This window comes from Cetorhinus maximus, chromosome 9 (assembly GCF_964194155.1).
Source record: "Cetorhinus maximus chromosome 9, sCetMax3.hap1.1, whole genome shotgun sequence".
NCBI lineage: Eukaryota > Metazoa > Chordata > Chondrichthyes > Lamniformes > Cetorhinidae > Cetorhinus > Cetorhinus maximus.
The window spans coordinates 22,891,604-22,907,133 of record NC_135887.1 but is presented as its reverse complement, the minus strand read 5'-3'; the positions used below and the strand labels follow the sequence as shown (position 1 = coordinate 22,907,133).

At 41.1% G+C, this 15,530-nt stretch overlaps 1 protein-coding gene across 6 annotated transcripts in view; it reads left to right on the top strand.

Annotated features, from left to right (window-relative positions):
- The window catches only part of bcas3 (BCAS3 microtubule associated cell migration factor), a 1,018,944-nt gene that overhangs the window by 141,499 nt on the left and 861,915 nt on the right, over nucleotides 1-15,530 (top strand). For all 6 annotated transcript variants that reach the window (XM_078548265.1, XM_078548260.1, XM_078548263.1 and 3 more), the window contains one exon: nucleotides 10,468-10,540. In XM_078548265.1, coding sequence (XP_078404391.1) covers nucleotides 10,468-10,540 — 73 coding nt within the window. The remainder of the gene's footprint in view (nucleotides 1-10,467; nucleotides 10,541-15,530) is intronic.

Genomic DNA, 15,530 nt, shown 5'->3' with positions numbered 1-15,530 from the left:
TTGTATTTCTTGCATCTGTCTTTAATTCTGTTTTTATTTCTCTCATTTTTGTTTTGATATCTTCCCTGTCCATCCGCTTTCCTCATTTCTGTTGACTGATCTCTGTTGGTAAAATACTTGCTTCAGTCAAAGATTCATATGCTTGATGCAAAAGGTAACTTTAAACAAAATGGTACAATTTTAATGGTTGGTGCAGGAATTGTACCAGGGTGAGGGACTTCAGTTATGTGGAAAGATTAAAGAAGCTGTGATTGTTCTCCTTAGAGCAGAGAATGTTACAGGAGACTTAATAGAGGTATTCAAAATCATGAGGGGTTTTGATACGGCAAATAAAGAGAAACTGTTTCCACTGGTGGGTGAGTACTGATTTAAGATAATTGGCAAATCAACCAGAAGGAAGTGAGATTTTTTTTTCATGCAGCAGGTTTCTATGATCTTGTAGTATACTACTTGCAAGGCTGGTGGAGTCATATTCAATGGTAACTTTCAAAAGGGAATTGAAAAAATTCTAGACTCTAGTTATAGTTGTAGTCTCTCCCACAAGGAGAGTGGGAACATGCACCCTGTCAAGCCCCCTCAGGATCTTATATGTTTCAATAAAATCATCTCTCATTCTTCTAAACTCCAATGGATATTGGTCCTCATCAGGTAACACCCCCAATCCCAGGAATCAGTTGAGCAAACCTTCTCTGACCTGCTCCTAATGCAATTATGCCCTCTCTAAAATAAAGAGACCAAAACTGTACACAGTACTCCAGATGTGGCTTCACTAATGCCTTGTACAACTGTAGCAAAACATCCTTACTTTTATATTCCATTGCCCCTTGCAATAAACGACAACATTCCATTTGTCTCCCTAATCACTTGCTGGGCCCCCATTCTAACTTTTTGTGATTCATGCATCAGGACACCCAGATCCCTCTGTACCTTAGAGCTCTGCAATCTCTCTCAATTGAAATAATATGCTGCTTTTCTATTCTTCCTAGCAAAGTGGACAAGTTCACATTTTCCCCACATGATACTCAATCTGCCAATTTTTTGTCCACTCACTTAACTTGTCTATATCCATTTGCAGACCCCTTATGTCCTCTTTGCAATTTAATTTCCTATCTACCTTTGTGTCATCAGAAAATTTAGCACCCATACATTCAGTCCCTCCATCCAGGTCATTGTTGTAAATTGTAAATAGCTGAGGCCCTAGCACTGATCCTTGTGGCACTCCACTTGTCACATCTTGCTAACCTGAAAATGACCCATTTATGCAACTGTCTGTTTCCAGTTAGCTAGCCAATCCTCTGTCCATGCTAATGTGTTACCCCCTACACCATGAGCTCTTATTTGGCGTAGTAACCTTTGGTGTGGCACCTTGCCAAATGCCTTCCGGAAATCTTAGTACCACTACATTTACAGGTTCTCCTTTATGCATGTTACTTGTTACTTCCTCAAATAACTCTAATAAATTAGTCAAACACAATTTCCCTTTCACAAAACCATGTTGACTCTGCCTGATTGCATTGAAATTTTCTAAGTGCCCTGCTATAACCTCCTTTATGATAGCTTCTATCATCTTTCCTATGACAGATGTTAAGCTAACTGACCTGTAGTTCCCTGCTTTCTGTCTCCCTGCTTTCTTGAATAGAGGAGTTACATTTGCTATTTTCCAATCTAATGGGACTTCCCTGGAATCTAGGGAATTTAAACTAGTTAAAACTAATGCATCGACTATCTCAGCAGCCACTTATTTTAAGACCCTAGGATGAAATCCATCAGGACCTGCAGAGTTGTCAGCTTTTAGTTCTAATAATTTTCTCAGCACCCTTTCCCTGGTGATGGTAATTGTTTGAAGTCCCTCCCTTCCTTTCACCTCTTAATTCACAATTATTTCTCAGATGTTATTTGTATCCTCTACAATGAAGTCAGATGCAAAATATCTATTTAATTCGTCCGCAATTGCCTTATTTTCCATTATTGATTCTCCATTCTCACTCTCTGGAGGACCAATGCTCACTTTACTTACTCTTTTCTTTTTTAGATATCTGTAAAAACTCTTATCTGTTTTTATATTTCTAGCTAGCTTTGTCTTGTAGTGAGGCACTTGGCACCTGAAAGTATTACGCTTGGATCTTATTGGTGCACTGTCTCCAGGTTATCCAGCTGTCTGCTGCTTACTTCCTCAGCATCTTCAATCCATAACTGTTTGGTTGGGGAGGCTGGTCTCTTCCTCCCACTCATGGGAACACTCACATCTGCAGCCTCTCAGATCCCACAGCAGAACTTCTAGATAAGAGTGAGAGACCTCGGAAATAGCCTTACCTGGTCTCCTTTCCATTCCTGTGGTTGCTACAACCTCAAAAACCCAAGTGCTAATGAGCCCCTCTAACCCATTCTGTGGTTTCTTTAATTAGAGATCCTTCTTTTGCTAGAATGGATGCAACATCCTATCAGCTCTCCCTAATTGATCAGGAACCTGAATGCAGGGTGCTATTGATGTGGCTCAGTTAAAGAACCTTGACAAAGTTTGCTCCTTCATCATTCTGGTTCCTGACCTGCAGATCGTACCGTAATTCTGGCATGGATTATGTCTACAAAATTCTGCCCCAAATTTTTAGGTGCATAGTTTCCTTAAATAACATGCTGGTGGGAAAATGTTCAGAATGCTTCATGACAAGCAGAACCAACCTGGACTAAAGACGCACCTTGATTCAACATCAATCAACATCACAAAAGCAGAATATCTGCTCATTTTCATATTGCTGTTTGTGGGAGCTTGCTGTGTGCAAATCGACTTCTACGTTTCCTACATTCCTGCATGACTGCACTTTAAAGATACTTCATTGGCTGTAAAATGCTTTTGGATGCTCTGTGGCTGTGAAAAGCACTATATAAATGCAAGTCTTCTTTGATTGACGCAACATTCATTAAAATTAAAAGAATTGATTTCAAAATGTAAAAATAAAATGTTCAAAATAAAATTTGCAGATTTCTAGGAAAAGCTGGTAGTTTTACAGAATAGCAACAGTGCTGCCATTGTGGTATGGCTGATATCTGTTGAGCACGACTCTTCTCACACTGTCATTCTGGCTGCAACCAACTGAGCATTTAAAAACCAAAATGAGCATCATTGTTATTACTCATTGATAAGGAATGGCGCTGAGGTGTTTCCTTAACAATTTAGACAAGAAAGATCATTTTCAATTATGGGACTTTGAAATGGCTTCTTAATTGTACCAGAGTCAGTGCTGTTTTCAAACCATTTCTTAAAGCAGAGTTTTACACTCCCCTGTGGGCGGCTTGCAGATGGTCACGGGGGCGTGAAATTGGGCGTAATGCCATGAGCGCCTTTCCCAGTGCCTACCTACCTGCCCCAACCCCATTTGCCCTTCAGCCAATTGAGGCCCTTAAGTGGCCAATTAATCACCTCTTAAAGGCCTCTTCTCACCCTGCAATCTTTGCAGTGGCAGGCGGTGCCTGAATCCAAATTTAAAGCACACCAATTCCCACTCCTCAGGCCAATGGCAGGAAAGGGGGGAGATTCTTTCCTTTATGGGCCCATTGGAGCCCTCATCCCCTGCCCCCCTCCCGCCCCACATCCTGGCCCCCCTGGGTTTCCTCTTCCTCCCTGGCCTGTGCAACATTTACCTCTCAAGCGACATCATTAAAACAATTATCATGTCATTTATTGCATTTCTGTTTTTTGGACCTTGCTGTGTGCAAATTGCCTATATTACATCAGTGGCTTTACTTCATAAGTAGTCTAATGACTGTGAAACACTTTGAGATGTCCTGGGGTTGTGAAAGGAACTTTTTATATACAAGTCCCTTCTCTCTGTTCTTCCTCCCCATTTTTCCTTTCCCATCTTTCTCTCTTTTTTTCTACTTTATTTTATTTTCTTTCACTGAGCTGGGCAAATTGGCTGCCATGTCCACTTAAGACCCAGGCAGGGTCCGATTTAATGTGCTATCTGAATGACGGTCCTGCACATCCTCAGCCCTACACAGAAGTGTCAGCCGAGATGATCTACTGAAGTATCTCTCTTAAATGACCATTTTCCCTGAATGAACCTGAATAGAGAGTGGCAGCAAGTTAAACTCTCTAACTGCTGCCTTGAGTGTTTTCAACTATCTCACCGCAGGATGGTATTGAATTGGCGACCACCTTGATATCTCTGGCTCAGTATCACAATAAGATGACCTTCAGAGGTACACATTCTAGGACTTAAAAGAAAGAAAGATTTAAGAAAGAAAGATTTGCATTTCTGTAGCACTTTTCACCACTACTAGACTTGTCAAAGTGTGTTACAGACAATGAAGTATTAATGAAGTGTAGTCACTATTTTGATGTAGGAAATGCAGCTGCCAGTTTGCACACTGAAAGTTTCCATAAACAGCAACATGATAATGATCAGATCATCTTATTTGTTTAGTGATGTCGATTGAGGGATAAATATTGGCCCCGTACACCGGTGATAACTCTCCTGCTTTTCTTCAGAAGAGTGCCATAGGATATTTTACATCCACCTGAGAGGGCTTTGGTTTAGTGTCTCATTAAAAAAAAAGCACCTCCAACAGTCCAGCACTCCCTCGGTACTGCACAGAAGTGTCAGCTCAAATCATAGACTGGGATTCAAACCTGGACCCTTGTGGCTCTGAGGTGGGAGTGCTATTAACAGTGCCATGGCTGACACTTGCATATCTCTAGTGTCTTTCATGACTTCAGGATATCCCAAAGTGCTTTACAGCCAATGTAGTACTTTCAAAGTGTATTCACTCACACATGGCAGACTGTGTATGCACAGCAAGCTTTCACAAAATAGTAATGTGATAATGACCAGATAACCTGTGTTGTTTTTTGTTAAGTGATGATGATTAAGGCAACAGAAGAACTCCCATACTCTTCCAGTAATGCCTTGGGATCGTTTACATCCACCTGAGGGGGCAGACAGAGCTTCAATTTAACATCAGATCTGAGAGGATGGAACTTCCAACAATACTCCCTCAGTATTGCACTGGAATGTCAGCTTAGAATACATCCTTAAGTCTCTGGAGTGGGAAGTGAACCTATAACTTTGTTTGAATCAGAAGCAATAGAACTACCAACTGAGCCACAGATGACACTGATCCACTCCAAAGTGCAGCTCAAGTGAAAATTGGTGAAACTGAAAAGTAGCTGAGTTCAACTGATGATTAAAATAGTGATCAATTCCAATTGGTTAGCTGAGCCACCATTACGTTTTGTGTCTTGTAATATTAGTATTATTAATCAGTAAAATAATCTAGCATGTTACTTTTTTTGAAAGGGCAACTTTATTTTAATTGAGTTTCCACACACCAAGCAGTCCTTCTGTTCGCTAAAATAGAACTTGTAGATTTTTTGAACATTTTCTCTATGACATTACTAAAAAGTTCTGGATCTGAAACATAGGACTGTTTCCTTTTGTGCTGAATTTATTGGGAAACAAGTGTTGACCATAAATGCTCCTTTAAAGGGGGCTGTCAGAGCATGACGTGTTTTCTCAATCCCTAATGTATGTCACTACAGTGCAACAGATTGCAGTGGCCCTTTAAAGTGCTTGGGTCCTGGCTATTCACAATCTATATCAATAATTTGGATGTGGGGATGTAATATTTCCAAGTTTGCAGATGATATAAAACTAGGTGGAAGTGAGAGTTGTGAGGAGGATGCAAAGATGCTGCAAGGGGATTTGGAGAGGGTAATTGAATGGGCAAAATTTGACAGATGGAATACAATGTGGAAAAATGTGAGGTTATCCACTTTGGTAGGAAAAACAAATACAAAGTATTTCTTAAGCGGTGAGAGACTGGGAAGCTTTGAACTTCAACAAGACTTGGGTGTCCTTGTTCATGAGTTACTGAAAGCTAACATGCAGACATAGCAAGCAACTAAGAAGGCAGATGGTATGTTGGTCTTTATTGCAAGAGGATTTGAGTATAGGAGTAAAAATGTCTTACTGCAATTATATAGAACCTCGGTGAGACCACACCTGGAGTACTGTGTACAGTTTTGGCCTCCTTACCTAAGGAAAGATATACTTGCCATAGAGGGAGTGCAACGAAGGTTCACTAAATTAATTCCTGGAATGAGGGATTGTTCTATGAGGAAAGATTAAATAGACTGGGCCTTTATTCTCTGGAGTTTAGGAGAATGAGAGGTGATCTCATTCAAACATACAAAATTCTTACAGGGCTTAACAGGGTAGATGCAGGAAGGATATTTCCCCTGACTTGGGCAGGGGTCTAGTACCAGATGACATTTCCGGAATAAGCGGCAGGCCATTTAGATCTGAGTTGACAAGGAATTTCTTCACTCAGAGGATGGTGAATCTTTGGAATCATTGGGCTGAATTTTTTGCCTGTTGGGCGGGCAGGCCCGACCCAATCTCCAGCAGGCGGGGAGCGGATCCCTACTGGAGAAGCGAGCCCCGCCGCCATTTTACGTGGGCGGGCCAATTAAGGCCCGCCCAGCGTGACGTCCGACAGGAAGCGCTATGCACTTCCTGTGCAGGCGGGGGGGGGGTTCCCCAAATGTGAGAGTGCGCTCTTTCACGCATGCACACGCAAAGTGCTGCCTCAGGGAGATCGCTGAAAGGTTTTCAAACTTTAAAAATAGAAAAATGAAAAAATCATTAACATGTCCTCCTCATGCGACAATGTCACACGAGATGGGACATGTTAATAAATTGCACAAAAACTTTAATAAACTTTTTTAAAACTGACATGAAACCTCATCCCGCCGGTGGATGAGGTTTCATGTTTTTTCAGAAGCCCGCTGGGGCTCTTGGCCTGCCCACCAGCCTTAAGGTTGGAAGGGCAGGTCCTTTAATTGTTTTAATTATCCTGTCAGTGGCCTCAATTGGCCATTGACAGGTCGGCGGGCAGACAGCTGATCGCGCTGTGCCCCCGCCTTCCTGAAGATTTAAATGGGGCGGAATGACGTCGGGGATTCCTCCCGCATCATTTTCGCGTCAGCGAGTGGGCCCCACCCCCTTCTCACCAACAGAAAAATTCAGCCCATTGAGTATGTTCAAGACTGAGATTGATAGATTTCTACATATTAAAAACATCAAGGGATATGGGGATATTGCAGGAAAATGGTGTTGAAATAGAAGATCAGCCATGATCTCATTGACTAGCAGAACAAGCTCGAAGTGTTGAATGCTCCACTCCTGCTGCTATTTCTTATGCTCTGTGTAAACTATTAAGAGTTTCAAACATGTTGAAAATGGGGTCACCCCAGATGGAAGGATCAAGTAATTTTGCCAGGAAGAAGGTTCCAACTTGGTTAATGCGTCAGGTCTTCTTCTCCCCAGAAGAATTTCATTAACAGTGGCTATATAGAATCTTACAGTATTGTCCTGTTCAATCATGCACTTGCTGACCTGTATTGGCTCCCAGTCCAGCAACAGCTTTATTTTAAAATTTTCATCCTTGTTTTCAAATCCTTTCATAGCCTCACCCTTCCCCCTCTTTCCAACCTCCTACAGTCCTTCAAGATTGCTGCACGCTTCCAATTCTAGCCTCTTCCTTTTCTCTTTTAAGACTCTCCTCAAATCCTACTTCTTTGACCAAGTTTTTGGTCAACTGCCCTAATATCTCCTTAATTGGCTCATTGTCAAACTTCGATTGAAAAGGCCCCTGTGAAGCACCTTGGGATATTTTAGCATATTAAAGACAACGTAGATGCAAGGTGGTGTTGCTGTATACTGCTGCAGAGCTGTCTGTCTGGTTGGCTTATATTGCAAAGGGTTTGGAGTACAAGAATAAAGAAGTCTTAGTACAATTGTACAGGGCTTTGGTGAGACCACACCTAGAATACTGTGTGCGGTTTTGGTCTCCATAGTTAAGGAAGGATATCTTGCATTGGAGGCAATGCAGTGAAGGTTCATTAGATTGGTCCCTGGGATGAGAGGGTTGTCCTATGATGAGAGGCTGAGTGAATTGGACCTATATTCTCTGGAGTTTAGAAAAATGAGAGGTGATCCCATTGAAATGTACATGATTCTGAAGAGGCTTGACATGGTAGACACTGAGAGGTTGTTAACGCTGGCTGGGGAATCTAAAGCATAGGAGCACAGTCTCAGGATAAGGGGCTGATCATTTAGGACTGAGATGAGGAGAAATTTCTTCACTCAAAGGGTGATGATCTTTGGAATTCTCTACCTCAGAGGATTGTGGATGCTCAATCGTTGAATATATTTAAGGCTGGGATAGACAGATTTTTGGTTTTTCAGGGAATCAAGGGATATGGGGAGCGGGCAGGAAAGTGGAGTTGAAGCCCAAGCTCACCACCTGATTGAATAGCGGAGCAGGTTTGATGGGCAGTTTGGTCTACTCCTGCTCCTATTTATTGTGTTCTTGCGTGTGTGGTACTAGAAGCTAATTGCTTGCTATAATCACATGCCTGAACCTTGTCCTATGCTCCATGGTGCAGCATGTTAGTACCCTACCTAATGGCACTACAGTATTCATTTGCCTCCTCTTCCCCTGCTCCCTCATAAATACTGTACTAAAAATAAATAAAACTGACGTAAGATAGAATCCTTTGACACTTAGTACTTGTGTAATTTTGGAAGTAAAAAAATCTAAATATGTTGCCTGTTAGTATCTCTTGTTTGGGTGTGATTTTGTGCATGTGTGTGGGTCATGGTGTCTATTGAATAAGCTCCCATATTTCCTTGATTAAAATGCTGTGGTTCCACACTGCACATTTACTCAACAAATATTTGGGAATTTCCACGGACATTTTGAAACTTGTGTGTGCTAATATGTAGACACCACAACCCCAGAGAGATTTCACAATGCAGTGACGGATTTCTTGTAACTAAACACTTGTTTTTACAAATTGTCAGCCTATGTTTATAGGAACAGAGATGGATTTTTTTTAAAGCTGCATATCTGTAACATTTTTTTTGAAGAAAAGCATGTTTAAAATCCTTTGAGAGAATAAAGCATAATAGATACTAATGTAATTAAATTTTACTTCTCAGATCATACCTGGTCAGTTAATTATTGAGTGATTAAGTCATAGCTGCCACCTTACTCAAGCAGCAAGCACCTAAGTGAACCTGAGTACTCAATACTGCAGTGCTTCACAGAATTCCTTGTATGGGAGGTTGTCTCACTGCAAACCAACTAGCAGCAATCTCCTGAATGATATAAATCAGCCTCATACATGAAGAAGGATTTCATTTAGTTTATTTGTATTGTATTTATCTTCATTTCTGGACATAGCATATTGCTGTACTGTGAAGACTCAAAATTTGGCAATGTTTTACTACGTGTGTGGTGCTATATAGATACAAGATGTTATTCATTGCTCTGTTCAAAACTGACACTCTTAGGCCTATCAGACGTAGCATAAGTTGATGCTTCAAATAGCTGAGCTACTTTGCCAAAATTGTGCAATTTTCCAGAGCGGAGCACTGGTAAACTATCTGCATTCTGCCTGTCTACAACTGCCCACCTATTAAGATATTAGCTTGAAGATTATCTGACACTAAGTTAAAAGAATCCTATCTCCCCAATTATTTTTTGTTCGTTTCTTCTTGGCATGTTTTTTGGTTACTTGAATGGTTTTATTAGTGTGTATATCTATCTAAAATTGTATGTGTTTTGTGGTGGGGGCACGGAGTGGATCTGGGTGCGATGGGAGAGCTTTCAAAGAAGATGGAATACACAGATGCATGATCCTCCTAGTTTTCCCAAAGTCCAAATGTTTCATCTGCAGGGTGGACAACTTGCTTGGGCAAGCTGAATGAGTCTTAAAGCATAATTTTAACACCAAAACAGTGCATGTCAGCAGTTTCTCCTCAGCAGAAATATTATTAATCCATCATTAATCCTTTAACACCTCAATGAACATGCTTTTTCAACGTTTGTGTACCTGGGGAGTAATTATAATCATAACTGGAGCCATTACTGGGCCTTTTAGGGAAATAAGACAAGCACTAATTATTTAAAGCTGTTTGCTTGTGAGGTTAATGTTCCTCCTAGGTAAAATATTTTTCAACCTGCAGCTGATTCTACAACCCCAAAATACTTGCCATGTTTCCATTTTTTCTTTCATACTTACTCAACCCCCCTCAGCTAATTTTTCTTTCCAAAACTTGTTGCCATTTGATCTCTCTGCACTTTGTTTATGCTTTTTTTTTGTGCAGACCATACGTTAAGACTATGGTTCAGCACATAACTCAAAGAAAAGAATGTCCTGTTTTCATTTTTTGACTTTGGAAATATTTATATCATGATTTGATTACAGAGTTACAGTTGTAATTCCATTAACACACTTCCTGTCCCTAAACTGCATCTTCGTGTGACTAATGGACCAGTGTGGGTGGGTGGCTGACTGAGGGAGAGAGAACTGGCAGACATTGAAGCGCTGACATATGTGTTGATGAAAGTCACCCTTTGTTCTGAATTCTTTTTTTCTCTCTCTGCTTTCATTCACAGGTCTTCACAAAATTGATAATTTTGCTGAAAAAAGGCCGCTCCTTGGTGTGTGCAAAAGTACAGGATCAGCAGGGTGAGAGGAAACATGTTTGCCAAAAATATAATCCAGATGCAGCATGGTGGGGTTGAAGTACCGGGATGGTCGGAGAGTGTTTGGTGGAGTCGGTGGGGTGGGTGGGGGGTTGGCAGTGTGAAAGGAATCTGCCTTTTCTAGCAACATCATCTGCACTTTGGAGCACAAAATATGCATGACACTGATGATGTAGACTGTAGTGTTAAACTATCAGTCTTACTGGTTAGTAAGATGTGCCAATGCCTGAAGCTTGATGCTGCATCACACAGCTCATACGAGAAAACATTTAAGCACCGTTACAAGTGAAAGACAAGTCGGTGTTTCATTTTATTTTCCGCTTCCTTCGAGCTACTTTAGCTGTTAATGCTTTATGTATACACAAATGACCATCTTGAATAATTTCATGAAGGACAGGAGGAGGAGATACAAGATGTTCAGGGAGTCATTACAAGTGGGCCTGTCTCTGTTTATTCATTTGAATTGTAAATCAAATGCTGAGCTTTTTATGTCACCCTCTTGTTACAAAATTAGTTAGTTTTCGTTATATTTTATCATGTCACTTGTAGGAGGTTTTAGCTAGCCATTCTAAAGTGACTGAATAAATGCTGTCATTCGCAAAGCTATGTTATTATTATAAAGTTAGCGGCTAAAATCTTACCAGCTGTGTTACACATTGATGACTATCGCACACTGATTAAAATGTCTTCATTCCATGTGTGCAGGTGCTGTACTTTGATCATAGCCAAACCAAATGCTGTGTTTTGCTTGTGAGATGTGTACTGAATCGGTTGTTTCCAAGCATAACATGGGATACAATGTCAAAAGATCAGGGATCAGTTGAACTAGGTGGACTGCCAAGGACTGTTTGTGTAGGCTTCACCTCCTAGTGTTCAAAATCAGGCTTTGCTATGTGATTTTTCAAATGCCTTGCAAATGACGAGTAGTTGGTTGATATAATGGAGACGATGTCTGAGGACTTCTTGTACTGTCTGTAAGGGTTCAGCTGTTCCCGTTTGACCTTGTAGGTCACGAAGTGATTGGTTTGGAATGGAACCATTCATGATTAGCTGAGTGGTGAGAGACATTGCTTATTTCTACTTCCTACAAAGTCCACTCTTATGCCATAGTGAATGTGGGCCTATAACCCAAAGCTGACCTGAATTGATGTGTAATTCTCAGCAAAGTTGGAGGGTGTATGTTCTAAATGAGAGCACTTTTTCCTCCCCTACCCTCACATGGTCTCTCCCCTTCCCTCTTGCGCAAACTCTCTCTCTCTCTCTCTTCCTTCTACCATGTGATATCTCCACTCTGAGAAAGGGCCAGAAGGATACGAAACGGTTAGTTTGGAAAGGGACCATTCATGATAAAAGGAGCCCCACCTTAGACCAGCTTATATTTCACCTTTCTCCTAACTATACTCAGTTCTGCCGAAGGGTCATGAGGACTCAAAACGTTAACTGATTTCTTCTCCACCGATGCTGCCAGACCTGCTGAGTTTTTCCAGGTAATTCTGTTTTTGTTTTGGATTTCCAGCATCCGCAGTAGCTTTTAGCTTTTTGTTTTTATCATGATAAAAGGATATTGTTTTAGGCATTTGAGCTGTTACAATGATGGATTCTGTCTCTTAGTTGTTTCAACATTGCCATTTGCCTTGCTTCAGATAGGATATTAACAGATTGGACTGGATTGAAGTTTGTGCTAGCATGCTGTAAATAACTTACAATTGATTTAACTTTTCCACAAGGCACATCCCGAATGTGATGGCATGCCTACGTTCACTAATCTTCTGGGACATGAGTTTGGACAAAGATCTCAGAAATCAGTCGACAATATTGTAAATTGGGAAACAATATAGGCAATGTATTTCCACACATAGAAACTTCTTCACTTTAGTACCTTTTCCTCAGAAAAATAATGAATTCTGTCTCCACTCCTGCTCAGCATTGACCAAAATAACCTTCAGCAAAACCAATGCTAACTCATGGGAATCCTTCTTAACAGCAGACTGAAATCTGGAAGAAATTATTCAAAAGGCGTTGAAATGTAACATTTATGTATCTGTTCTATCTGAAATTGTGGCCTTGAGTTCTGAAAGAAGTTAAAAGGGAGGACAGTGTGTGATTGGGAGAAAGATATTCCAAATATCTCTAGTCTGATCTATCTATATTTCAAGGTACAAAAAATTTTGGAGGTGGCAAGTTCCAACAGATGACTAGTTTTTCCACAATGGCACATGGGTCTTATAGGCAACCGTGACTTGGCAGGACAAGCACGGTCTTTTGGTTAAGCGCTTTAAGGACCAATGGGTCATTTGTGAGCAGCAAGATTCACTGGAGGGTCTATGTCCATGCCGAGGGGAGACCCAGCTGCTTCCTCACAGGAAGGTTGAAGGAAAAGCCATCAACATTTTGTTTAGGCACTTCCAAGCTGCCAATTTGAGCAGCATTGTCAGAAGCACTAGGTACATGACCCTTAAAAAGAGGAAAGACATTAAAGGAAGAAGGTCAAGGCTTTGGAGAATGTACAGAGAAAATTTAGAAACATAGAAAAATTGAAACAGGAGTAGGTTATTCGGACCTTCAAGCCTGCTCCGCCATTTGATATGAACATGGACTAATCCTCTATTTCAATGCCATACTCTTGCTCCCTCCCTATACCCCTGATGCCTTTAGAGATTATAAATCTGTCTATTTCCTTCTTAGATATATTCAGTGACTTGGCTTCCACAGCCCTCTGTGGTAGAGAATTCTACAGGTTCACCACCCTCTGAGTGATGAAGTTTCTCCTTATCTCAGTCCTAAATGGCCTACCTGGTATCCTTAGATTGTGACCCCATGTTCTAGACCCCCCCAGCCAGAGGAAACATCGTCCCAGCATCCAGTCTGTCCAGTCCTGTCAGAATTTTATATGTTTCAATGAGATCCCCTCTCATTCTTCTAAACTCCAGTGAATACAGACCTAGTAGGCCCAATCTCTCCTCATGCGACAACCCTACCATCCCAGGAATCAGTCTGGTGAACCATCGCTGCATTCCCTCTATGGCAAGTGTATCCTTTCTTGGGTAAGGAGACCAAAACTGCACACACTGCTCCCAAATGTGGTCTCACCAAGGCCCTGTATAGCTGTAGTAAGACTTCCTTGCTCCTGTACTCAAGTCCTCTCGCAATGAAGGCCAACATACCATTTGCCATCTTAACTGCTTACTGCGCCTGCATGCTTGTTTTCAGTGATTGATGTACAAGGACACCCAGGTCCCTTTGTACATCAATATTTCCAAATCTGTCACCATTTAAATGATACTCTGCCATTCTGTTTTTCCTACCAAAGTGGATAATTTCACACTTATCCACATTATATTGCATCTGCCATGTATTTGCCCACTCACTCAACTTGTCTAAATCACCTTGAAGCCTCTTAACATCCTCCACACTACTCACATTCCCATTTAGTTTTGTTTCATCAGCAAACTTGGAAATATTACATTTGGTTCCCTCATCCAAATCATTGATATATATTGTGAATAGTTGGGGCCCAAGCACTGATCCCTGCGGTACTGCACTAGTCACTGCTTGCCATTCTGAAATAGACCCATTTATGCCTACTCTCTATTTCCTGTCTGCTAACCAATTATCAGTCCATGCCAATATATTACCCCCAATCCCATGCACTTTAATTTTGCATACTAACCCCTAATGTGGGATTTTATTGAAAGCTTTCTGAAAATCCAAATATAGCACATTCACTGGTTCTCCCTTATTTATTCTGCTAGTTATGTCCTCAAAAAACTCCAGTAGGTTTGTCAAATGTTATTTCCCTTTCATAAATCCATGTTGACTTTGTCTAATCCTGTTGATATTTTCTAACTGTCTTGTTATCACATCCTTGCTATTACACTCTAGCATTTTCCCTACCATTGCTGTTAGGCTAATTGGTCTGTAATTCCCTGTCTTTTCCCTCCCTCCTTTTTTAAATAGTGGGGGTACATTTGCCACCCTCCAATCTGCCGGGACTGTTTCAGAATCTACAGAATTTGGGAAGATGACAACTAACGCATCCACTATTTCCACGGCTATCTCCTTTAGTACCCTGGGATGTAGATTATCAGGCTCTGGGAATTTATCGGCTTTCAGTCCCATTAATTCCTCCAGCACTGTTTTTTTAGTAATACTAGGGCAGAATCTTTGGCTTGGCGAGCAGGGCGAGGCATAAAATGACGTGCATCAATTAGATATTGCAGTACAACCACCATTAACAAATCTTTTACCTTTTGTTTATGACATCTTTTGCTGTCTCTCCTTTGCCTCCACCTATTGCTGGCCTTCTATCCAGCTTCACCAGTTCCACCCCCCTTAATTCGTATATATTTCACCACATCTCTACCACCCTTTAGATCTGAAGAAGAGTCATATGGACTCGAAACATTATCTCCATCTCTCTCTCCACAGATGCTGCCAGACCTGCTGAGTTTTTCCAGCATTTTTTATTTTCCTCTCACACAACCAATTTGGTTATTTTTCTTCTGTTTCTGGTTTCTGTGACATTGCACAGTCTCCAGCATGAGTGAAAAATAAGCTGTGCAAAAGGACTGTGTCACAACAGATTTGCTTTTTAAAAGATCAGTGTCTTTCCTGTGTCTGTAGAGCTTTTGGTTGCTGGTTATAAAATCTACTTCAGCTGCAGGAAATCTATCCCTGATGGTCACGGCAGATGTCTCCTGTGCCTCCCACTGGACCACATCTTTTGAGAATTCATGGAAGGTCAAAGAAACAAAATACTTTAGAGACCCAATTGCCATCAGAGAAGCCAATGTACGAAATCATAGTTTGTGCACACTAAGAATCAAAAATCTAACAAGTGTAACAAAGCAGAACACACCCCTACTTGACCATAATGTGAAGGAGGCTTGTTGATCTCACCTAAGTTTCGGGGTAGAGATCTGCCTCCTTACAGCTGTGTGCTCATTAGTGACTATAACTGGAAAGCTTAGTGC